The sequence below is a fragment of the Psittacula echo genome (genome assembly GCF_963264785.1).
Source record: "Psittacula echo genome assembly, chromosome: 1".
Classification (NCBI taxonomy): domain Eukaryota; kingdom Metazoa; phylum Chordata; class Aves; order Psittaciformes; family Psittacidae; genus Psittacula; species Psittacula echo.
In genome coordinates this window covers 95,260,224-95,286,227 of record NC_137735.1, presented here as the reverse complement: position 1 = coordinate 95,286,227, position 26,004 = coordinate 95,260,224, and the positions used below count along the sequence as shown (strand labels likewise).

The 26,004-nt window shown below is 39.7% G+C and overlaps 1 protein-coding gene across 1 annotated transcript in view; it reads right to left on the bottom strand.

Annotated features, from left to right (window-relative positions):
* Nucleotides 1-1,031: 1,031 nt before the first annotated feature.
* Nucleotides 1,032-26,004, bottom strand: part of PTN (pleiotrophin) — a gene marked incomplete at its 3' end in the record, with an annotated part of 47,448 nt that continues 22,475 nt past the window's right edge. The window contains exons 2-5 of the mRNA XM_080636913.1: nt 17,579-17,688; nt 15,728-15,901; nt 15,379-15,540; nt 1,032-1,084 (exon numbers count right to left, since the gene is read on the bottom strand). Of these exons, the coding sequence (XP_080493039.1) occupies nt 1,032-1,084; nt 15,379-15,540; nt 15,728-15,901; nt 17,579-17,687 (498 nt within the window). The 5' untranslated portion in view covers nt 17,688. The remainder of the gene's footprint in view (nt 1,085-15,378; nt 15,541-15,727; nt 15,902-17,578; nt 17,689-26,004) is intronic.

Sequence of the window (26,004 nt, the reverse complement as noted above, 5' to 3'; positions counted from 1 at the left end):
AATACGAACAACTTCTCAGGCAGTTTCCAAATAGATTTCTTCTGTTACTTCCCATCAGACATAGTATTTTTCAACCAGCTATATTTAAAATCAACAGGAAGATTCCCACTGGTACAAAAGGGAGTTGGATCAGGAAGAATCACAACAATTTCAACTAGATTTTTGTCAAAAGGATATTCTCCTTTCTGGCAAAATAAACAAATAAAAGAAAGCATTTCTCAGGTTTTATAGGTAAACCAGAGGACACTACCATCCAACAGCAATGATATGCTGAAAAATGGAAGTTTTGCTAACACTCTACTTGGAAAAATCATTGCTAGAAAATAGTGAAAAATTAGGACTCTTCCATGTCCAACTGTTGAATGATTTCAAAATTTTTACTGCTAACATCCAAAATGTGACCAAGGATAGGAGTACTACTGGTTTTTACCTGGAGATAGTGGCATTTTGAAATGAACAGTCACCACACATCCAAAAAAAAATTCTATGCCTGTAAATACTAAAAAAAATGTCCCCATCCTTTCCTTAAACAAATAATTTCATACAGTTATCAAGATGCAATAAGTACTTAAGAAACAAGTTTGGGTTTCTTCAGATATGAGGTCCCAATCTTGAATATAATTGCATTCAGCCAGACTCCTATGATCACACAGGGCACCACTGGCTTCAGCAGAGCTCCACATGGGTTCAAGTTCTGCTTGCACGGAGTAACTACCAGACTGAGACCTATGGCAAGACTTCACAATATTTTAAAAACCTCTACATTTTTCAATACACAATAGACATAATTTTCTAAATGAGATTGGAGTCCTTTATTACAGGCCTCTAAAAGTTGTTGTTAGGGTTATACATCAAAAATACTAAAGTAATAAAAAAAAGTTGGGTTTTTTTTTTTTCTGTGTTTGCTTGTTTCTTTCTATGATACCATTAAGCTATAAATAATTTTAGGATAAAATGCCTAGGTATAAATGAAACTGTTAACAGATCATGTTTGCTGATGTCCCTTTCTCACATTGCCCAAGTTGGCTCCATTAATCCAGCATCTTCTCTTGTTTCTTGCCTTCCTTTTTCTTCTTCTTGGATTCTGTCAAGATAACAATAACCATAAAGAATTAGAGTCTAACAGTCACTGCAACAAATTTCGTTCAATACCCTGAAACTTTCGCTTGTTTTCTCTGTGTATGTAAGAACTAATTCTGATTCCTCATTCTGAACAAGGAAAGGGAAAACAGAAGGAAAAGAAATTAGAAAAGGAACAGCTGAGGCGCTAGAGAAGATGGAAAGGGGGTGCATGTGCCGTTCAGAACCCTTCCTATCTGAGCAGCTGACCCTGTTTGGCATGCAAAGCATTGTCTCAGGAACTTGCTTTGAAAATAAGAAAACAGCAGGCAGCTCCTGGAGAAACCGGGTCATGGCTCAGTGGAGAGCTGGAAGAAAGCTTTGCACACACTATCCACACACATACCCTTCTTCCTTGCTTCCTTTCTGTTTTATTGTCTGTCTTTGGCTTTCTCTAAATATAAGAGAAACTCCAGAGTGTGGTGAGAAAGCTCACTTATTTCTTCAGCTTCTCCATTGCCAACCACTTCCCCTTTGTCTGGGACTAACACCTATGTACACTTGAGGAGCCTGGAGTCACTGGAGCATAGTCTGTTCAGGCAGCTGGTACTGACAGGACGGCGAAGGGACTAGGGGACATCTGCTTCTCTGATTAATTTGAGGTAAATAAGGTAACGATGTGAAGGTGCAAGTTAAAGTTTATATTAAAATTACCATTTATGGTTGTATAATACCATACCATATAATACCAGCTTTCACTGTGCTAAAGGGGACTGTGGTATTCTACAGGTAAAGGAAATTCACAGAGGGACCTAAGACATGAAATATGTGTCACATGTCACCTTGCAATGGGCAAAATAACAGGTCTCACAGGGAACGTGAATAAATCAAATCCTCACAGATACCACCAAAAAACGCAGCACAACAGGTACTACAGAAAGAATGAAACTGAGTCTCTGTGAAGCATCTTTCCTGGAACCAAAACGGCAAGCAAGTAGACTCATGTTTGCCTTAAAACAGATGTCACTTTTCTCCTTTGAATCCTGCCTCTGTTTCTTCCTTCTCAAAAAAATACCTCCTCCCCATCAAAGAAACCAAAACAAAACAAACCAAAACAAAACAAAAAAAAGAACCCCAACCAAAAACCAAAACAAAAAAATCAAAACAACAACAACAAAAGAAAAACCAAAAGCAAAAAGCAAAAAACAAACCCCAACAGAAAACAACTCAGGTTAAATAACAAATATAACCACAAATGAGAAGACAAGAACTTGGCCCTTTAGGTGGTACACTCTTCTTTGTGAATATGATTCTTTTCTCTCTGACCAGTTTGCAGAACACAGACAAGCAAGCAATAATCACCTCTTGTAAAACCTTACTTGCATTAAAGCCAAAAGAACTACACTGACATCTTTCAGCTATGTATAGGGCCAGGGTACCTTCGAAGGAAGGCAGGCTTAAGTCATCACATTTCTCTGATGGTGTTTTTTTTCCTATTTTTTAGTGTTTCAAAACAAAATCTTCATCTTTTTCAATGTGACAAAAATTGTTTCTGATAACCCTTAGTCAAAGCAAAATAAAATACCTATTTTATGCTTAGTCACAAAATCTGCTCCATAGAATCCCTTAAAAACTCTTCTTAACATTTAAATGGATAATAATTTAAAATAAAAAGTAATTTTGTTTGAAAATAAGAAAATGAACTATTGGGTTTTTTTACCCCTGCCTTTGTATGTTTGTCAGTGTTTGTGTGTGCTTGTGTATGTATGCTTGCAGTCCAGAGCTATTCACAGAATCTGGCACTATTTTACATGTCATTCTAAAATGCCACTTATCATTAAGTTAATATCTAATTTGCTTTCAGCTAAAGCTTTTTTTCTCCCTACAGATTTTCTGTCTCTCCTCCTATCCTCTTTAATCCATGTTCTCCAGCACTTCCTCTAATTTTCCTCTGTACCACTGAGCCTCCTGGATTCTGTATTGATTGCACTCTCTCTGACTCTCTTTCCTCACCCCCCAACACTGCTTTCTCTGACAGAAACAGTGGTGGTTTATTAATCACACCAGCATTTGAATCTGCAAAATCTATTTAGACCAAGCACAACCAGAAAGACACTCTGCAGACTTCAACTAAACTTACCAAAAGCAAAGCAGACACATGAATGCAGGCAGACCACTAATAGGACTCTATTGAAAAGTATGTGCAGTTCACAGTAGAGGTGAAGTCACCACCAGGAAAAGTTTTTGGTCTGGACTTGTGTGATCACATCAGGTCCCCATCTTCACCTGACTTGAGTACCAAACAACTCACTGTTAATCCATCTGCACTTGGCCCCTGTGGGTATCTATCTGCTCCTGTCGGCAAAAGCTCAATTCTGCCCTGTTGTCTACCTTGTGATAATCTACATATCATCTCAACTGCCAAACCCATCTACCTACAAAGATAAGTGATTCTGCTTTGTGTCCCAGCAGAGTAAAACCTTTGTGTTCACTCATGGGATGTAAATTCCCTCACACTAAAGGTATTCACATCACCACAGCTTAATCTTTCAGACAGGTAAACTGTATTGATGCAAAGTAAATTTCTCTATGAAATGACATGCATCCCCTGAGTTGTGCAATATTGAAAAGGAAAAAAAGAAAAAAACCAAAACTGCTCAAATATTCCCCAGTCCTTAAGCTCTTCTAAAAATCCTACTACAGACATTAATATCAGATACTGACCCATGAAGACGTTGCTGTTAATCTTCTCATGTGCAGCTACCCACCAACTGTTTTGACTATGGGCAGGCTACAGACTATTCTATGTCCATGGCTAACAAAATATAAAGTTGCATTAAGAAGTACTTTGTTTATTTTTTCTCATTGCTCAGACCTAGTCTTTGCACCTGTGTCATTCAGGCTTTCACTGCCCCCATCTCTACTCACCCTGCACTACTATTTCAACTTTTATGACCAGCTACCAGGTCAGCTTAAACAGCCACACTGGAATCCATGTCACTCTGATCATCTGGTCTGCCAGTGTTTCCCTTCCAAGAGTAATCAGGCTTGATTGAAAGGGTCACCATGCCAGCAGTGCCAGCACTAATGCCATGCTAGGAAGCCCTGACCATCTGAGAATACAATGCCAGCTACCTGAAAGCTCAAAACAGCCCCATACCCCAGCACCAGCTGTAGCCATGTACAGTGGAAGATCCCCTAGATGCCACAAACTATGACATCTCAGTATAAAGCTTTATGAAAGCTATGTAGATAGGTAAGTAGAAAGCTATGTAGACAGGTATGTAAATTTGATATTTACAGTGAAACACATAATTTAAATACATTAAATGCCTTATCAAAGGTATTTCTCCTAGAGCTACCAAGATCAGGGTCAGAAGTGAGGTGGGAGTGGGTGCTGTCTGTCGCTGTCTCTCAACACTTGAGGTGAGCAGGCTGTGCAGTGGAGGGAACAAATGAGCACCGTTGTTTGCCTACTGCTCCGAGTGCACTGTGTGTTAGTGTCCCAGCCAAACTGTCCTTCTATTGCTGGCGTGGCTCAGCATATAGCCACACTGAGGAAAGCAGTAGCAGGATCTATGCCTTCCTCTCTGGCTCCCTTCACATCAAGGAAATACTTATCTTTACAATCCTTGTGCATCCTTGCAGCAAGACAAAGGCACTGGAAGTGTGAGCTATGTACGTTCCAGAACATTAATAAGGATGACAGAACAGTCCTCAGTTTTTGTGTCTGTGTTAAAGCATACACTTTTCTCCCTCTCATCCCACAGTAAGAAGCTGCCTAGTGGTGCTCTTGCTCAGACAGAGGCTGGGGTCCTGGACCAGGGGACACACAAACAGCAAATTCAGAATACCTTGCTGTCCCTATAGGACCCAGCAACAAGAATTGCACAGCCATCCCACTCCCCTCCTGGAACCCAGAGTACTTCCAGTCAGGTGAAAAAAACCCTATGTAACATTGTATAAACAGTCCTGCAAGACAAAACTGTCCCAGTGCACACATACTGGATTAGCTAATCATCCATCACCTGAATATGAACAGTTGAATGCCTGAGAATTACTTGCAGGATTAAAGGCTGTGTGGTCATGGATTAGCACTGAACCCACTTCTGTGATGACTGGTAACAAAAATTTCAGTGAGGATCTTGCAAGGTAAACAAATTAATTTGATAAGCAGAACATTCTCTATGGAATTTCGAATGGCAGCAGCCCTCTTTAAATAGTCATCTTTATTCTGAAGACTCATTCTCATTCAGCACAGGAAAGTAATTTTGTCGAACAGAAGCCACACACCATTTGAAGCCACCCTTAATGTATAAGGCACAAAAGGGAGGTAATTACATTTTAATGGAAGCCAAGCTTTCTAAACCAAGATTTGCAGGTACTTATTTTCATTTGTTGAGAAGAAGGTAACAATTCACTCATGACATTTCTGAACTCCTCCACATAAAAGGCAAGCAGTGTCCCCAAAAGCAATACAAATCATTCTAAATAGCAAAAGCTGTGCTGATAGAAGGTTAGAGTGAAGAATTTCAACACCAGGTGTTCAGGACGCAGTTTTGTCAGGAGCTAGCATTCAGTACCACTGAAAACAGAGGAAGGCAGCTCTTCTGAAAGGCTCTCTACCTCTCATTGGGGAAAATTTTCCAAAGCACCTGGCTGCTATAGTGAAGGGCAATGGTGCCACTGGGTGCAGCGAACTTCTGAATTTTGGGGATGAAATGACAAGCCATATAGAAGGAAGCAGTCTGGACTTTGATGAAGCAAAGAATTTTATCCCTGGGTGAAAAAAATCTCACCCTAAAAAGGCTCACCCTGCTCTCTAGGAACAGAAACTGCCATCTTATGATTTCCATGGTTGTAGAAACAAATCCCTTGATTTCTGAAATACTCTTTAATATGGTATTTCTTCTGCTTCTAGAGAAAGAGAACCTTTCATGGCCATCTAATTCCTTTTCTTCCTATTTTCCTGCACAGCATTTATATATTCAAAATAGTTTAAAAAGGAAAAACTACCTTACAACAGCAGTTTTGTTCCAAAATGAGTTCTTCTCAGGGCAACGCAGCCCTACTGCATGGAAAAAAGAAAGCAATACTCCACTAGCTAAACAGCAGTAGAAGGCAAGTCTCCAATGAATCAATGACCTTGATGAGGCTTTTACTTCATTAATATATTAAAATTGATTGTATTCCCTATACTTTAGCTCTGTGCTGTCTAATGACTTTCTGTAGTTGTCTGTAAGTGTCTCCCAATTTCTCCACTCTTCCAGTCACTCTCCTCCCGCACACTTTGTTCTGCTTCCCGCTTTGCTAAATTTCCATTTTGAACAGACTTGGAATTGCTCCCAGTTGAGCACAAGATGAACCCAATTCAAACCTAAAGGGTGGAGCTAAACTGTGTAAGACAGGAAGGCACGCTGCAATGTGCGTTACAAATGGGGAACAGCTAGATTTATGTCTGTAACAAACACTAACATGCCCGATAAAGAAATGGACCAAAGAGCCACTCATGGAAAAGGTTTCTCTCATTTTCTTCCTCATTGGAATTACAAGAAGAAATAAATGCAAGGAAAAATTAAACCAATTTATCTGAAACAACCTTAACAGTCAGAAGGCATTGCTTGAGCCTGACCTACAGATGCAAGACATTTTAAATACTCCCTTTACCATCCTTACTGAAACCAGTCAGAAATCACAGGTAAGGGAATTTGTTGAAGCCAAGATTTTTCATCAGTAAGTTTTAATTTTGGTGATTTTCCTCAAATATTGGGAGAAAAAGTTTCAAAATTGCCTAGGCAAAGGCACACAAAAGACCACAGACACACACATATTCTACATGGCCTAATCGCCCAAAGACAAAGATCAGGAAAGTTTCATCTCATTTTCTTTATGTCTGGGTCACACATACCTAAGCTGTTAGAGTCTTTTGACTAAGTACCCAGAAAACTGCAAAGGATAAACTTTCCAATCAAAGCCTGCTTTGCAACTAGAGACTGCTGAAGGGGTCTAGCTAAATGAAAAGTGACATCCATAAGTAGCTCACATTGCTCTTCTGTTTGCTTTTTTTCATCTGCCTATGGTACATTTGTACTGTTCCTTCTGAATGGTATGAACTTTCTGTTCTTTGTCATGTTCTGCGCACGAAGGACCCAGTCCCAGCTGGCTCTTCAGCCCTCCTTCTATGCTGTACACAAGATCCCCCTTAACGTCAGTGAGACAGGTGCAGGCACAGACTAATAGAGAATTCGGTCTCTGCGTTCACATGCCTGCAGGAGACTACTGAGAACAAAAAGTATTAATAGTCCGACTGGAGTTTGGCATACACCTATACAGCAAAAAGATTACGTGTTGCAGCAGTTTATATGTCAAACTGAGATCTATATTATATATAAATATATAGTTATTTAGCAGAAATTTATTTGTGATATACTGTGAATAGAGACCCTATTTTACTTAGTTTTTGGAAACCAGGCATACACATTTCTCAGCTGTGCCTTTTGCATCTGCCCCAGATGGGATCTACCCTCAAGGCACAGGATACAGGGTTGGCTTTGATTAGTGATCCACGCTGAAAAGTCTCCTGCAAAACTTCTGCAGTTAGCACAGACAGAAGAAAAGACAGAGTGATGGCAAAGTAGAAAATGAGATAGAGGGATAAAGAAGGGGAAAAAGCTTGAAAGGAAGGGAAGGGAAGAAGCAGAAAAGGACAGAAAGGAAGGAACAGGGTTTTCTCTCTTGTTTCACTGCTGGGAACAGTAATGAGTGTAAGCATTTGCTGATGACATTTTTTATCACAGCAAATCCCACAGCTTCAGGCATTTTCACGGCTCGAGGGCACAGACTAATGCCAAGGAGGCTGACTGCTCTTGCAAGCCAGGAAAGTGAGACAATGAGCATGTAACAGAATTGGCACGCAAAAGGCGATTTAAACTTTCAGCCACAAGGGTCTGTATTAAACCGTAACAGAAACTCCTGCAGCCACAAAGAGGGTTAAACAAGAACATTCATCACATCCAGTTTTTCATCATTTGGGGCAGTAGAATAAAACTAAAAAATCTGAAATACAAACCAGGAGGTGAGAAAACATTAAGGTCTACCTTTTTCGTTTTCAAAAATACCTGTGAAAGTGGCAGAACAACTAAAATTTGAAATACATTCCTTTCTTAAAAAAATATTTCTCTTTGTCCCTCTCTTACAAGCATTTCCTACTCCCTGAAATCAGGGTTGTGTCAATCAGATTGATATTATATCATCATCTAACAATGCATTCAGATTATTTATCCAAACAGTATAATTTTTCAAAGGTACAAAAGCAGTCTCAAGGGACAATACAGTGCAAAACCTCCAAGAAACATATAGACATGGAAGCAGAAAAAAACAGCATTAAGACATCCCAACTTTATTAGTTATAGGTTGCACTGGTAGCCTACTAGCAGCTTGAGCGTGGTCCACACTGTACCCCCATTGTGCTAATTTTTTCTTACATGGCTTACTGTTGTTCCCACTTAAATTGAGAAAAATCATATTTCCTCCTCCTATGGCAGCAAGGAGCCAAATCACAGAGATAAGCCTCAGAGCCTAAAGTTCCCAGTGAGTTTTACTTCATCCTGAAATACAGGCCTTGTTCTCAGACTAGCAAGGGGCACAGCGAAACACAACCAATCATTTAGTACCCAGTCTCACCCCTCCAGACTACTGTTTCTTCTCTTGGTTTTCACATTTCCCAGCTCTATAAGGCATAAATTATTCATGGCAAAACTGCCTCTCACAATGTTTATGCAGTGCTTAGTACAATGGCACCCTTTTTCAGCTGGGGCCTCTGGGCACTCATGCAATACAAATAATCACGATGATAGCAACAATAATAACAGTCAGCTATGCTGTTCCCACTGGGCATGCACTGCCATTGTCTCCCCTCAGAGAGCTCGGATCACTTTATTTCACTGCAGGCCCTTGGTCAGTGCAAGAGGCCATTCTTCAATAAACCTGCCTCATCCTCTAGAGCAAGAGAAAAACCTCCCAGTTTTGCCTTTCAGGTTTTTCTTTATCACAGTTGTTTCCTAATATGAGAAAATCCCTCATTTTTATATCTAATTAGTTTCAGCAGATCCTATTATTCAGCCTCCTGTAATACTAATTATTACACTAGCTGCATGCCTGCATGACTAATGAGTTACATTAAAGATGGGGAATTCTAAAACCTACAAAGGGAGATGTAGCAAGAGTGTGATGCCAAAACAGGAGACATCAGCATCTCTGAAACAAAAGAAAATCAGAGGCCTAACAAGTCATTTCTTCCCACCCCCCCCGCCCCCCAGCCCCTCCAGCTACTCTTTAGGAGCAGACATTTTGTTGCAGCACAAAGGCAAAGGTGAGGGAAGGCACCCCAGCAAAAGCAGACTGTCCAACATACAAAATGGAGTGGACCACAGGTGGATCTTTTTGGTGATGCAGCACCCAGTTTGTCTGAGCAATTAATAGCTGCCTATCAGGAGAGCAATTCATTCAGACAACGGCACTGTCAGCTCCTCGCAACAGCACCAGCCAAGTCATCCTGCCAAAGCACAGCCAGCCTGTCCTGGCAGCCCACTACGGGTAACATGTCCTCTCTGCCGGCAGAAATCAAGGCTGCCACTGTACTGCTCAAAAACCACATGTTGTTTTCTGTTCCTGGCACCAAAGTAAAGACAGGGATATACCTGATCATTAACAAAAGTCCAGTTCCATGTTTTGACACCAAGTTCCCTAAGAAGACACGAGATAAGTCAGTGTCAAACACTGTCTTAAGTCCACTGAGATTACTAAGGTCAAAACCAAAGACCCTAATTAAAGCCTGCAGTTCAGTCACCTTAAAGGAAATTCTGATAATTGTAATTTCAGGCTAGGATAAAAGGGAGCAGCAGCTACAAGTCAGAACATGGAACTAAGAGTCAACAGTTCCTAGCTGAGGTAGGGTTGATTATTTCTATTTCACTAAATTCCTAAGTAAAGCTCTTCAAACAATATGAAATTATTAAAACCAGATAGAGTGAGTCTTTCCTCCACTGTGGTAGCATGGACACCTTGCTAAACACAGGGAACTGCAGAGACATCTTGCTAGACTCTCAATTGCTACACCTGATCCGCATTACACAAAAGAGATTACAACCATTAACTCAGGAGGTTTTGCATGAGAAACCTTTCCAAACGTTGCATGTTGGAGGATGTGATCTTTGCGTGCCACCCCAATTATTAAAGACAACAGCAGTGCAAGCAATGCCAACTTTGACAACCTTATTTGGAACTGTTTTCCTGTGTGGCAAGGACTGAGCTGAGTAATAGAACTGAAAATTGACCAGAAGGTGGGAAGGAATATTTATTAAAAAGAACTAAATACAGCCAGGTGAAAAAAAATTACCAGAAAGGAGCATAATTCAAAAAATGAAGGGTACATTGCAGAAAGAGCAGGCAGACTGCTTATTCTATTTAATTTTATCTTAATCAGAAGAATAAATAGGTGAAAGTACAAAAGTTATTGGGAAAAAGAGAATGAGAGTGATGGAGAGAGTGCAAAAAGAATATTAAAGCCTACCAGGCAACTCAGCTCAATAAAAATAAATTCCTCTTCTCTCAGTAGTTAAAGCAAAATGTTTCCTGACTCCTGACAATACCCCATTCTTTTACTTTCTGGCTGGCTGGAACCCGAACAACCCTCAATCAAGTTTGGGTGGCCGTGAAGTAGGCCAGATGGAGCATGTCGGAAGTGTTTTCTGCTCTTCAGTGCAAGTAGGCCATTATAGCAGCTACCCGACAGAAGTACCTGAGTCTTTCACATCTGTCAAGATAGTTTAGGGAGACCTTGAACATCCCTGCCCTTGCAGACACTGATTAGAATTGTGTGTGCCAGAGGAGAGGTGGCTGCCTCCATGGGGATTTTCTGATAAAAAATAGCCTTTCATCCTTTTCAGCCTTTTTGACAGGCTTTCTCATGACCTCATTTGTGTACTAAATACACAGACCACGGTGTCTGGGATATCACTGTAGCTGATAACCTCTCTGTCCAAATATTCAAGAAAAAACAACAGTTTTCATCCACTGTTTACTTTAGCACAGCAGCCCAGGACCAAGCTATTCTCTTTCAATCTGAGAATACCTCGGCAAAGATATGGAGAAAAGCTTGTCAGAAATCCAGACAAAATTCAAATTCCTGATTCATCATCTGCTCCCCCTTAAGCCCAACGTACAGCAGATTCTCCTCATGCGAGCAGTGAACTCCAAAATGACCATGTCGCAGATTACAATCTATACTTAGAGTCAGGTGCTCGGATTAAAATAATACTGAGACACAGCAAAGCTAATAAGGACAATTTTTATTTTTTTTTCCTAGTTTCCAAAATAATGAGAGCACTGCAAAAAGATTTTAAGGCTTTTCCATGAATGCTGACTAATGATAAAACAAATCCACAAGAACACTTAGATCATTAGTTTATGAGGCAGGCACTGATTCCTGAGGTTAATAAGTATCTACCTCCTTGTTTAATTTAGCTGAAGTTTTGCTACAGCTCATACAAGCTCCTGGAAAGCCAAAATATACTTTAACAGAAAATCTGCAAAACGGTAACCCTTGGGATTTCACTGAAGGTATAATTTTCCTTTCTGTTAAGCACTGATTAAACTCCTTTGAAACAGCAGTCATCTTCAAAATAGCAGAGACGGACACAGGATTCATCCTACCAGCAAAGTTGCTGCATGTTCATGAGCTGAAAAGTGGATAAGTAACAGGAGAGCAGCAGCTACAAGTAGCATCCATTTATTTGTGTTTTTCTCAAAGAACAGAGAAGGTGAGGAAGAACTTTAGCCACCAAGCCAGAGTAAGGATTGGGCAAGCCTAGGAGAAATAATCTGTCCTACCCAGACACCTTCTTGGCTTAACTGTTCAAATTAATTGACTTTTAAGAAAAATATTAGAGTTAGGGAAAATCCTGACGGCCTCAGATAAAGATACCTACTCCACATGCAAGCAGTGATCAAAAGAAAAACATAGGTTTATTTAGTGAATGTTATAAACAATAAAGGAAGTATTACAATGGTATTTTCTGTTTCAATGCAAATCTGTAGAGAAGTTGGAATACTGTGTAGAGTCCAGTCTCTTCATCTCAAAAATGATTTTCAGTAATAGAAGGAATTTAGTTAAGTCCAGTAGAGTATAAATGGATTAACTGTTATACAATGAAACACTGAAGTTAGAGGTTCTATCTTCAGAAGACAGCAAGCATCAAAAGTAACAGGAGATACATAAAACTGCAATTGATTGGAGAAGCCAAATAGGGGCTTTCATTCACCCCATTTAAAACAAAAAATCAGAAGGAAAACTGATGTAATTGAGAGATTACAAACATGACCCAATAGAAGGAAAATTCCAGTGCAGAGGAAAGGAAGTTAGTCACGGAAATAATGAAAACAACCATTTTTCTGAATATACTTGGTATTTTCAGTGTAATATTCTCAGTCAGTTCACATCTCTTTTTGGTACTCCCAACCTGTTGCTGTTGGAGATGTACTCAGTGATGCAGCTCTTGAAGCATACACCAGTCAGAAAGGTAACGTTTAGCAGTAAAACAGATCCCTGCAATCAATAAGCCCCCGACTTACTATTCTGCCAGAGCTCCCAAATGCGAGAAGGCCACTGCTGTGCTACTCCAGGCAATCACAGTACAAAGGGACCACACTTGATCGGCATTTATATGTCTATCTATGTTTCAGTACAGACCTTCTGCAGCACTGTGCCTCAAGATAAAAATGCTGTTTCCAAGTAATGTATAATATGCTTTTTCTCTTGCAGTCTTCAGCCACTGGTGCAAAGCTATGGGTGGAAAGGGAGCCTAATACATATCTGCAGTTCTTTCCAAAGGCTCAGACAATAATCTAGATTTTCTTATCACCAAAGAATTAAATTGGGTCCTATTCTAACTATATATTGAATTCAGTTTGATTTTTCCTTTATCTACATATGGGTGGAGACTTACCCCCAACCTGCTATTTCCTTCACCTCAGGAAGGAAACACATACTCTCAATTCCAGCCAACATGTCAGCACGCAGATTTTTAACTCAGAAATAAAGTTCAGTAGGGCACAACATTTCACACAGTACTAATCTGCTTGACCTAATTTCTTACTCTAGTTCCTCCCTACTGCTGCCAACATAATGTGCAGTGTAGCTCCTGGGCACCCACAGATCTGCACTACAGAATTCTTATCCTTAGCTCAGGGCCCAGGCAGGCTGCGAGTGTGTGACTTCCTTGCATGCTGTTCCTACTAATGCCAACAGCAGATGAACGAGCAGGTGGCATGCGGGAAGATGCTGTGAGATTTCTAACACAAATAAGGAGAGCACAGTCATTCTGATCACAAACCTACGTTTATACCTATTTCTCCTTTTGCTTCCTTCAAATGAAATTAAGCCAGGTTTCCTAATCAAGTCAAACCACATAACTAGGTTTGCCACAGTCACAGTCCAAGTTTCAGTCCCAGCTATAACTCACTCATTTCTAGAATAAGTAAAAGTTAACTCCAATCCAGCAACTTCACAAGCGCTGCCTTTAAAACTATAACTTTAAAGAGACCCTGTACCACCCAAAAGCATTGCTCTCACAAAATAATGCTGTATCCATTCTCTGCTTTGTCTCCCTCTCCCCTCTTCTGACAGTCATTGATAGAATATACTGACTCAAGGAGAGCAAAACAGGGCAAAAGGCTCCTAGCAGCTCCAACTGCAGAGGTCTTCTGGTAGCATAAAAGGAAGCTTCATCCAATAAACTCCCAAATGCCACCAGGCATGGAAATTTACTCAAAAAAAACCAAAAACCAAAAAAAAAAAAAAAAAAACAAAAAAACAAAACAAAACAAAAAAAAAAAAAAAACAACAAAAAAAAACCAACCAACAAACAAAAAACAAAAACAAAAAAACAAAACAACACCCACATTAAACAACTCTCCCAAGGAAAAGAGAAAGGTCCTGCTCCCCAGACTAATACACAATGAAATCAAAGGCCTTCCTGCCTTCCCACTCAGTCACTTCCACCCCCAAATGAAGATGTTTACTGCTGCGAACTCAACCAAGTCAGCTGGTCTCTGAAAATCTAGTTTCTAGTTGTGAAATAAAGCTTCTGCTTTACAGCTTGTCATTATCTACACAGGGTCTAGGCTTAGTGCTGATGTAGTAACTCCATAAATGTCATGCGGGGGAAGACCAGTTACACCTGTACTGACTGCAAAGCAGACAGATGCATTAGCACAGCCAGAAAGCATCTGCAACCTCATTAGACATGTCTCTGGTAGCACCAGCAGAGCAGGCCACCTGCAGGTCCCTCTCACTCAGATCAGTGTTGCACCACCACCAACAATTTGAAAATGGCTCATCCCTGTTGCACCTGTCACTCCTAATCAATTTGTTTTTATAAATATCCTAGTATTCAAATGCTTGAATGTTTTAAATCTAGATGGTTTTAAGCAAACAAATGCCAGGGTAGCATAGCTTGTGTAATCCACTTAAAACACATTAATTCTGTATCTCAAAAAAGATCTCACAGTTTTAGCTCCCACTATAAATCACCCTACACACATAACACCTGCTACTCCAACAAGAGAGTATATTAAAAGGCTTTAATGATTAGAAAGAAAATAAGTTTGTCTGAGGAACACCTGGAAACACAAATGCAGAGCATATGCCTTTCTGTGTACTAAGAATTACACTGTCACTTGCACTTAAACAATAATACTCTCCTTCCTTCTGCCTTTGATTAAAGAACATTCAACCCCAAGGGTGCAGAACATCCATTTATTTCAGCATGCACTGAGAATAACATCCCTTCTATGATCCCTGTCCAGAAGGAAACAATTTATTTCAATCTTCAACTCATTTCCTTTGTTTTCTCAACTAGCCTTTATTTGATAGTGAACAAAACTTTTATAAAAAGTGTCTTTATCAAGAGACATTTTTGCACGCTATTATTGGTCTGTTCTCATCAACAGCGGAGTTATGAAATGCATCTGTACTCTGGAATTCTAGTCGCATCAGGAAACTGGTCGCAGTAGAAGTGGTCTAAGGTTAAAATCAGAGCTCTCAATCTTCAGCTTACCTCTTGTGTGAGACTGCCCTGACCATACAACTCGGGAATATTGTCTGCCTGACCACTGAGACATAGAAGCAAGTGCAGAACTAAGACAAGGCCATGAAAATACAATCTTTTGTACTACTGAGTTCCCACTGAAGCATGTGGGACATTACAAATCCAGTGATTTGAATGAACTAGTGTGCAGCCTTCAGCAAATGGAATTTACCTTGAAGTTTGGGTTTGGTAAGCTTCCCACAGGGCTTTGAGATTGTGACAGTCTTCTGGCAGTCAGCATTATGAAGGGCTCTCTTTAAGTTTCCAGTTCTAGTCTTCAAGGCAGTATTCAGGTCACATTCTCCCCAGGCCTGGAACTGGTATTTGCACTCTGCTGCAATGAGTAAATACATGGCAATTTTTAAACCAAAATGACTGTGTGAAAACAAAAATGTTATGAGTCTAACAGAGTATCACAGTTAGTTCGTGTAGATAAAAGGAACATGCTAAGCAGAAAATACAGGCTTCCTGCTCCGTATTTGAGTAAACACAAAAGCAAATCCCTTGAGAGCAATGCTTACCTCCAAATTGCTTCTTCCAGTTGCAGGGGATCTTACACTTCTGAGTCTTGGTGGTTTGTTTGCACTCAGCTCCAGTGCGAGTGCCCTCACGTGTCCCCAGGCCACAGTCACCATTGGTGGGTACACAGACACTCCACTGCCATTCTCCACAGTCAGACTTCTTTGACTTTTTCTCTGGATGAACACAAGGAACCAAACCCAAGCAAGAGAAATGGTTAGCACCCACCAGCCTATGAAAGCTCCCTAAACTTCATTAAACAGGCACATCACCTGAAAAGATCAATGAGGAAGACATTTGTAAAACAACTGCTTCAAAGGCAAAAGGTCTGGCATCCTTTTCACAGTTCTGCAGAGACAGGTCAGTCTCTCTGACTCCAAAGCAGGGTGGATCATTCAAATTCAGTCCCACTACCACGTCTACTAGCCCACTTAGATATTCTCAAGTGGATTCTCATCTTCACAGTGGGGAATCACCTAGAAACCCTCAGGGATCACTAACCAAAACATACAACGCTCATGCAGAAAGGACACTCCTCTGCATACAGTAGCTGATGGCATCCAAATATTTTCAGTTCCAACTGAAGCACTACACACTATACAGATTAGAAATCATAATCATAGAATGGTTTGGGTTGGGAGGAACCTTAAAGCTCATCCAGTTCCAACCCCTCTGCCACAGGCAGGGACACCTTCCACTAGAACAGGTTGCTCAAAGCCCTGTCCAACCAGGTCTTGAATGCTGCCAGGGATGGTGCACCCACAGCGTCCCTGGACAACCTGTGCCAATGCTTCACCACCCTCGCTCTCAAGTGTATGTGTTGATGTTGCGTATCAAAGGATTCAAGCACATCCAGGGAACAGCTGCGGGACACAAACTTTTCGCTTGGTATACCATGCCACATTCTATGGCAGAATATGACCAAAACTCCGAAGGTGAAGAAAAGTCTACACTGAGGAGTGTACTCAAAATGCTGTTAATGCATGTGCTCAGGGACAAAAGTAAGGGTCATAGTTTCATTTAAATCCTTAAACCCAAGTCTGATAAGAAAAGATAGCAATGTTATCAAACCCAAGTGCTCATCCCAAAACGTCACAAGTAACTTTAAATAACCTTATAAAAAAATTATTTTCCTTCTAACTCCTGTATATTTACGTTCACATTTTCTCATATTTCCATACAGCCACAATGGCTATAAACACCTTTGTAATCAGAACACAAATTCAGATAGACTCACAGGTCATATTAACTGGTGTGTAAGTGGCCTGTAAATCATAAGACCTTAAGAAAAACACCAAAAGATGCGTTCCTTAAAAAATGTCACAACTGGGTTGTATAGATATGAATTTTCCACCACAGGCCTGTCTCCCCTATAATGAGGTGTGAGTTCATCACTGGCAGAAAGCAATTATCACTGGATGTCTGGCTGTCTTTATGCAGCAGCGAGTTAGTTCAGTTCTTTGTGGGAGGATTTCCACATCACACAGCATTGGCCTAGCATTGTCAGATACAACACTGAACAAGCAACTTGGTAACTACTCTTACATCACTCCTATTTGGTTCTCCCTAAGTCAAGAATGAACCTATTCCCAGGACAAATATTAAGCTGCCTTGCAACATCCACTCTGTGGTAAAATAAGGACTACGAGGCTGTCAAGCTGCTAGCTTTCATGGAAACTACCTTTCATTTTCCTGTTTAACACAGAATAACATGTCACAGCCACAAAGCCCTACCCTGTAGGTCAAAAGGTTAACAAACAACCTGAATTTCATAACAAAACCAGAAGCATTTAACATTCTCCCACACGTGCAATCTGTCAAGGGGATTAACTCTGAACTACACTGGACCTTACCTGGTTTCTCTTTTTTGCCAGCCTCTGTGGTACTCACAGCTGCCAGAATAAAAACAAGTGCCAGGAGGGCAGCTGTGAACATTCGACGTTGCTGTTGTTGCTGTTGCATTCTGGGGATTAACAAGAAAAAAAGATAAAAAGGTTGGTCAGAATGTAGAAAGAGGGACCCCATCTAATGAGTTGCTACAGCATTTTGGGGAAGCTCTGCTTCAGGCCAGTAAGAAACAAGCAGGTAAAACATAATTAGCCGTTGGCAGAATGGATATATTTATTCCAGAGAGAATACAGATATTTTTTTTACCAATTCTTTTCCAGCCCATGTACCAAATCCCTGGTCTACATCATTGCTGTTATGGATGAGTTTTGCCACAGGAAGTTCAGTAATTATTGCTCATTTCTAGAAACCGATCAGAGAATCAAGGCTCCTGATGGGCCTGGAACTCTGCTCTTCTTTCTTGACCTCTGACTGATTTATTGTGTAAAACCAAATATATCATATACTTTGTGTTTCAGCATACCCATTCATATGAAGCAGGGAACGTTATACTGTCCACCTTGCAAGAGAGCAAGTTCTTACTAGGCTTACTTGACATCTGAAAAAGGCTTATTTCATGAAAACTTATATAGGTAATATGTGATGTATTACCTTAATTGTCATGGGCATCTTGCTGCTAACCTTCCCCTCCAATTAGTGTCTCTTCCTGATATAAATTAAGCTAATTGCTTGAAATGCAAAATGGGCACAGAGATAGCACTTGCACACACAGCTAGAAGCTATCCATAACATGCTAATGAACCCAAAATCTGGATTTGGGATTCAAATATTCAAAATATAAACATAAAAAAAAAAATTAAAAAAAAAATTAGAAACATCTGCTTGGTGGTGAAATATCATTTACTAGCCAATCACCAAAAGTCATTCAGAGCTAGCTGATTTCAATGGCTTACATATGTATTTCTCTTTCACTTTGCTATAATTTGCATTGTTTCATTCTGGCATTGTTTATCAGAAAGCAGGGCCATAACAAATACACATGTTAAAAATAAGCAACCTTCCCATTTCTCAGAGGCACTTCTCTAGTAGGCAGCCAGGTATCAAGACAGTGGACTCCAGGTTGCTCAGATTGAAGGCTTCTCCAGCCTCTCTTTTTTTTTTAGCCAGAGCCCATGACATTCATGCTACACCAGCTTTCCAGGGAAGTGCCAACAGCGCTATCCACTAAGATGGCTTTAATAACATAACTAGACCAATGCTACTGAGAGTTTAAGATGCAACCTGATCTCATTTTGCTTAGCACAGCAACCTTAGGGGAGAAATAATTCTCACCATGAACACAGAACAAAATGTATTTGAAATTTAATTTGGCACTCCTCAGTATTCCCTGCTGGCAATCTCTTGCTCAAAAGCAACATAACTGTAATTGACATGGAAAAAAGGAGAGGAATCCCAAACCCGGAGACTTTTAAGTATCTAGCTTTAATACAGTGATAGAAGCCAGAGGAGAAAACCTAATGGTTTTGTTGAAATAAAGTTCATGTGAAGACTGCAAGAGACCTGGCATTCAAATGTCTGAAAGAACTGTTATTAGCACCCATTTGCTTTATTTCAAAAGAAAGTACCATTTCCCATCATGAAGAAAGGACCACCAGTGTTTCCAATGAACTCAGGGCCCGGAGCTAGAGGGCACACGAGTTGTATGTGACCTTGGGTTTGATTTTTTCCTTTCTTCTACTACATTTTTCCACTTAGAGCTTCTCGTGTTTTACAGAAAATTAATTACATAAATAAGTAATAATAATAATAAATTAATCTGCCTTTTTATTCAGCTTACTTCAAACTGGTCTTCCATAATTAAACACAGTTTGAATACTTGTAAGACACTCAACTTTTTGTCTCAGCCCCTCTCCCTCAGAGAAACCTCACCACTTGTAACAGTGCACCTCACATCCCCCTTTCACTGCAATTTATCAATTTATCTTCTAACTTCCTCTCTTCCACTCACAATAATTCCTCATTGGAGAAGGGAGTTATGGACTTGTACAGAAACACATCTGGAAGGAGAAATACTTCCATAAACTCCAGAAACCATCTCAGCATGGTGCCTGGGGGTGTCGAAGCTGAAACAAGGCAGCAACAGAGGGTTTGCTGCACAGCACATTGCTGCACACAAGAGATGCCCGCTGTGGGCTTGGGACTCCCTCCTTCATCCTTGCTGCCCACCCCAAGGACCTGGGATGTAGTCACAGGTACCCCACAGTCTGCTAGCAGTCATTGGGAGCCATGCATAATAGGGAAGCTGCCTTATATTAAGTTGAAGAGACTGTAATTCAAATCTGATTGACACTATTTTCAGCAAATCAGGCAGGGAAAATAGTTGGGGTTTGGAGTCTGAAATGATCCAGAAGCCCTATAAACAAAACCCCATGGAGCCTTAATATAGCATGCTTTCCTAAGACTCCAAACCTCCCTACAGCCAAAACACTTGCTGAGTTGTCTAAAGCAAACACTAAACCTGCACACAGTGAAAGAGAGAGATCCCTCTGGCAGAGAGAGCAAGGCTGCTTCCTGAAGTGCTTTTGCTATTAATTACCAACAAGTGAAAAGCCATGTTGTACAGACAGAGGCTTTGCTTCACACCACACCTACACCTCAAGTATCATGTAACCGGTATGACTACAGAAAATTGCAGGATTGCTTTGTACATGATAGATCAGCAAGGGCAGCTGCTCCCACAAAAATACAAATGGCTTACATATAGTACCCATTAGATTTCAGGTATTTTTTCAGTAGGCCAGAAAATCCCACCTACCGGTAATCATTCGAATTCCATCTTCAATTTTCCCTGCAAATATTTCAGGTGGCCATTAAAAAGTTGAATGGAGAGAAAAACACGTCAGGCTGTTTTTGAAAACAATATATTATCCTGAAAATAACTTTGTGGGATTTTGGTTTATTTTTTCAAGTATTTCAAAATAGGCAAAATGGACTCCTCGATATATATTGATTTTCATAATAAGCCTTCTATCTACACCAACAGTAATAAGTTGTCATGGTTAAATCATGTGTCCTGAAGGGAAACTATTTCTACAATCCTGTATGTGCCTTCTCCCAACAAAATGAGGCACAGGAATTCCTTCTGTCTTACAGTTCATTTCACAGTCAATCACTGTTTGGGATTAGAAAATGAAAGAGAAACTGAAAAAAGGGAAGGCAGTCAGAAAATTGATTTTTTTTTTCATCAACCATCCAAGCATAGATTCAGTTGCATGTTGAACACCAGAGTCAGGCAGAAGACACTACGGCTGCAGTTTAAAGGATCATCTGAGCAGAGGTGGACCCTCCAACTCCAAACCCCTAGTATCCCCCTGACCTGACAGAATCACTCCCATCTCTTCTGAATCTGATTCACTAAACCATTCGTTTGCTATGATGAGTACAGTACACATGACAAAGTTTACCAAATACTTCAGGAAATATCTATCCTATGATCTGCACAGACCGATCCCAGATCTACTAGAGGCCCAAAACAGTACCTACGTAGGATACTTGCATTTGGGCTTCATGCAATCCCAGACTTTGTCTAACAGCTCAAAAAAAAGTTTACTCCTTCCAACCCAAGACCCTGCAAATGCAGCTTGCTTATTTCATACCCAAGTTGGCAGCCCAAAGCAGCTCAGGTGTTTTCATCTTTAGAGCTCTGGATCTCAGTGTAAGCCAAACTTGCTGGAACAACTCTGGTTGGCACTCATGCAATTAACTCATGCACAGCTTCTCCATTTCTCACATCTGAACATGTCTTTCCTGAACACAAGCATCCAGAAGAAACAAGACAATTTCAGATGAAGCTCGACTGAATGTTTGCTTTTCCTAGCCTTACTGAAGCTATCATATGTAGCACATCCTAGGATCACATATGCTTTTTGCAGGTGGCTTTTTTGCTGTTAATAATGATTACTCATAAACCCTTCCCTTTATCTGCTTCCCTTCAAAGCAACTGGCAAAGTCCCAGATTATAAAAGCAAGTATTTTATTATTAGTGCATACGAGTGTAAACTCCCACTCTCAACTATCAGGTTTTCTCACATGATTTAACCTATCCATATCCTCCAGTTCTTCCATTATAATATGCCAAACATCAACTGTGTTGATAATGCTGTTACCCTGCATGTACTGCAATACTGTATGCATTGCCATTGCTAATGACAGGCTGTGTAGTGAGTTTGTAAGGCCTCAGGACTGAGGCTTGTCAAGGTTTGCTCTATCTGAGCTTTCCTTGGCCTGTCAGCAGCCTCAAATTTTCTAATTGGCCAGCTAGCTGTGACTAATTTGATTTATTTTTCTTTGGCATAGTATGGAGCCAGCCGGGTTTTATGACTGTCATATTAATGTACTATAGAGAAATACAGGACTGGTATCTTAGCAAAAGCCTTGAGAAGTGGTGGCATAGGATACAGTATAGACAAGTAAAGGTAGGAGAGATATGAGATGGGGCACAGGCTTGACAGTGAATACCCCCCAGCTATAAACAACTTGCTCATGACCAGATAAAGAAATTAAGACCTGAAGCTAAGGATACAGGAGTAAGAACGAGAACACAGAAGTAGTTTCCACCATACTTAAAAGGTGCTACATAAGTTTGGATATAACATGGAGCTGCAGGCTAATGAAGAAAGAGAAATGCATAAAAACAGGTCAGCAAACAAAAAACACAACCACAAGTTGATCCTAAAATGAGGAAGAAGAAACCATCAACATGAACATCCTCCTGGCTGAGGATCCCAGATGATAAGTCACCATAACCATCCCCACAACCACCACCATACTGAAACCATCAACCTTAGGGCCAAGAAGAGCTGGGAAAGGGTCAGCATAACATTAGAAAAAGTAGTTTATCCATCCCAAACGCAGACAGAAAATTCCTACAGACCATTATTTCTCTCCACAACACTGCTCCTTACCCATTTTAGAATTACCTTTTGCATTAATCCTTGTTTTTCCTGCTTGAATGAATAATTTCTCATCAAGTCCCACAACAAATACTTTAATAAATTACAGTTTGATTAGTCCCAGATTAGTCACATCTACAAATCAGTTTTTAAATGAGGTAGTTTGGGACATCAGTCTCCTTTCAACAAACACATGCTGCGTTTAATGAAACTTAACATTTACCTCTGCTTCTTAAATTATTCTCTTATTCAAATTTTGTTCTATTTTGCAGCCCATCGAGGGCAGATTAACATGTCTGCAGTTATCTGGATCTATTTCTTTCCCCCTTTTTAAAGAAAAATATTATATTTATATACTGTATATTTGCTATGCACCAGTCATACAACAGCATGTTTTAAACATCTTAATGAATCTGAAATGTCAAGTGCCATTTTTACAGTACTCTGACATGAAAACACAGTTCTCTCTGTAACAGAGAAGTTAAGAGCATTTGGCTTTTGGGAGCCTGATCTCTCTAACAGTTGCATAAACTCCTGCTTCTCCAGGTGAATCTCTCTCATTCACCATATGGTTCATCCTTATGTCATACCTGTCCTAGTCAGACCTTTGTGAACTATAATCTTCCAACTGTAAAATGCTCCCTCTTCCCTCACACGCATACACATTTATTTGAGTCTTTGTTTGAGGACTAGAGGAAAAAAAAACCAACTAAACAAAAAAATATCAACCAACCAATCAACCAAAATAAATCCCACCCCACTAGATTTGCTTTTGATTTCCTTCATAAGATTAGGTTTAATTATAAATAAAATCTGAATTTATATTATATTATATTATAAATTATAATATAATATTATAAAATATATATAAATTTATTTTAATATATCTATATATAATTAATATAATTAATATTTTATAATATATTTATATATAAATTTATTTATATATAAATATAAAATTATATTATATTATATTATATTATATTATATTATATTATATATAAAATCTGAATTTAGCAAACTTCTGGACTTCCAAGACACTACTTTCTTGGATGATCAGTACCATTTTCTGAAATTTCTGAAAGCTCCTGATATCACTTTAGTGGGTTGATCCCCTGTTAGATTTGGAATTCCTCTGTACAGGCTTTTTTACGCACTCTTTTTACCTTGAGGAAACAAACTGATTTTTTTTTTTTTCCTCTACATTGATACAACGAGATTTGAAACAACCCTGTGTTAAGTATCTTTCATTGGTCCGATACACATCAGCACTTTCCTTAACTTCTTTAAAATCAGCTATTAAAATTGAAGACCTTAATCAGATTTGCATTCATGCATGTTGTTCAGTTGCTAGCCGGGATTAAATCACAACAATGCTCCCATGTAATATAAACTGAATCAGCTTGTTAACACTTGATATAAGTGGTTATTTTTAAGGATGAGCTTTAAGGATGAGCTGTAAGGTTATACTGAATTAAATTCTAAAATAGCATCAACTTTTTATAGTCCTGTGGTAGGTAGTAAAGAGATCTTCTTATTACATTTTCCTCATACATAACATCACTGGGCCTTCTAATCCAACTCTGGGTTGACACAAAGCCAGTAGGTATTTTTCCATACTCGCCTGAAGTAGTTGAGTCATATGAATCCTATCTTATGCACATAAGTAGCTCTTATCTATTTACAGTGTATCATTAATTTCCATTACAGTTATATGACTTTTACTGTGGTTTCTATCTTTTCTGGACTTTCAAGTCCTGCCTATCAGTCACAATTTTCATTACAGACTATGTGTGGGCTAACCCAATAATATCCATTTGCAAGTACTACACCTCTTTCCAGCTTCTCCTATTCATTGCCCAGTTCACCTACACCTGATACTTCTTTCTGATCTCACCCAAATGTCTTCCAGGTACCAACTTTTCATAAACTGCTTTCCACCCTGAGTACTGCAGTTTTCAACAGTAATAATTTTGTTCTTTGTCTTGGCTATCCTGCAACTGTAGTGTTGTTTCTCTACCTAATGACAAATCTTTATTCACCTTGTTTTTCCTTCCCATTAAAAGTAGACATAGAATCATAGAATCACAGAATCATAGAATAGTTAGGGTTGGAAAGGACCTTAAGATCATCTAGTTCCAACCCCCCTGTCATAGGCAGGGACACCTCACACTAAACCATGTCCCCAAAGCTCTGTCCAATGCTCCAGGGATGGAGCATTCATAGACATCACATGCATTTCTCTATATGCTTCCTTATGGGTAAAGATCCCCAAAACTCTCCTCACAACACAAAGCCCTGAGCCAGCTTGCTGATCTTTATCACTTAGGTGCACCTTCATGGACCAAAGAAATGCTGTATTCATTTCAAACAGAACTACTACTATAGCCTTAGTGGCCTAAGCATAAAAATGAACCAAGGTTTAAGGAAAGAAGCTTTAATTATAACAACTTGATCAACCAAATGACACTATCTCTGTCTGAAAACTATGCCTAATCTCATTCCTAACAATGGTTATGTTTCAGAATGATTCTATTAAAGAAAACCTACTAGAATAATAATCAAACACCAAGTTTTCTTCTATAGTCAAATTAAGTAATTAAATTGTATTTTACTCTTTGGGTGCTAAGGGTTGAGAGGGTTGGTCAGTGTATCAAAAAAACCCCAAACATATTAATTCAGAGACCTACAGCTACTGCAATCCTGCCCAAAGCAAAATCTGTGTGCTCATTTCCCTTACTCCTTTGATATTCCTGTTTGTGATCGGAATTTTCTTGTGCTATAGTAATGAAATTTTGGGAGCTGCGTCAACACCACAAAACAGCGGACACCAGTGTTCTGAGTCTGTGCGCTAATAAGTTAGTTCAAAGCTATGTAGGAAACCCCAAACCCTACTGAAAAAAGCTCCCTGCATTTCAGCCACAGGAGGAAGGCTGGGTAGCAGGGCAGATATCTTGGCACCATCCTCCAGGCCCCCATTCCAACACACACAACAAAGTGCAGCTGGCAGGTTGCTCTGCCTGGTGAAATGACAGAGAATCAGGGAGCTTCAACTAACAGGTGCTTCTCAGCTTTTTTTTTTTTCCATTTTCTCCTTTGCTTCATTTTGTGGGGGAGACAGAAGCTACTCCAGCAATGGATGCAGCTCCAGCAACGCTCTCCCTCCATGCAGGGGAGGGGAAGCTGTCAAGCAGCAGCTGGTAGGGAAGAGGCAAATGCTTCTAAGGTGAGCTGGTACCAGAAAGAGTTAGGTAAGCAGCAATTTATTTAGCACTATAATGGCAAATTCAAAAATCAAATAAAAATCAAATTAAGTATCAATATCTATAACTGTTGATGCAGATCAGCCAGGGAAAAGTGAGAAAATTCTAGAAGACTAGAATTATATTTGGCAAACTTTATTTTTTTAAACCAGCATTTCTGCTCAGCTACAGCACAGGATACCTGTACAAGCCAGCATCAAACAGCTAAAAAGGAAA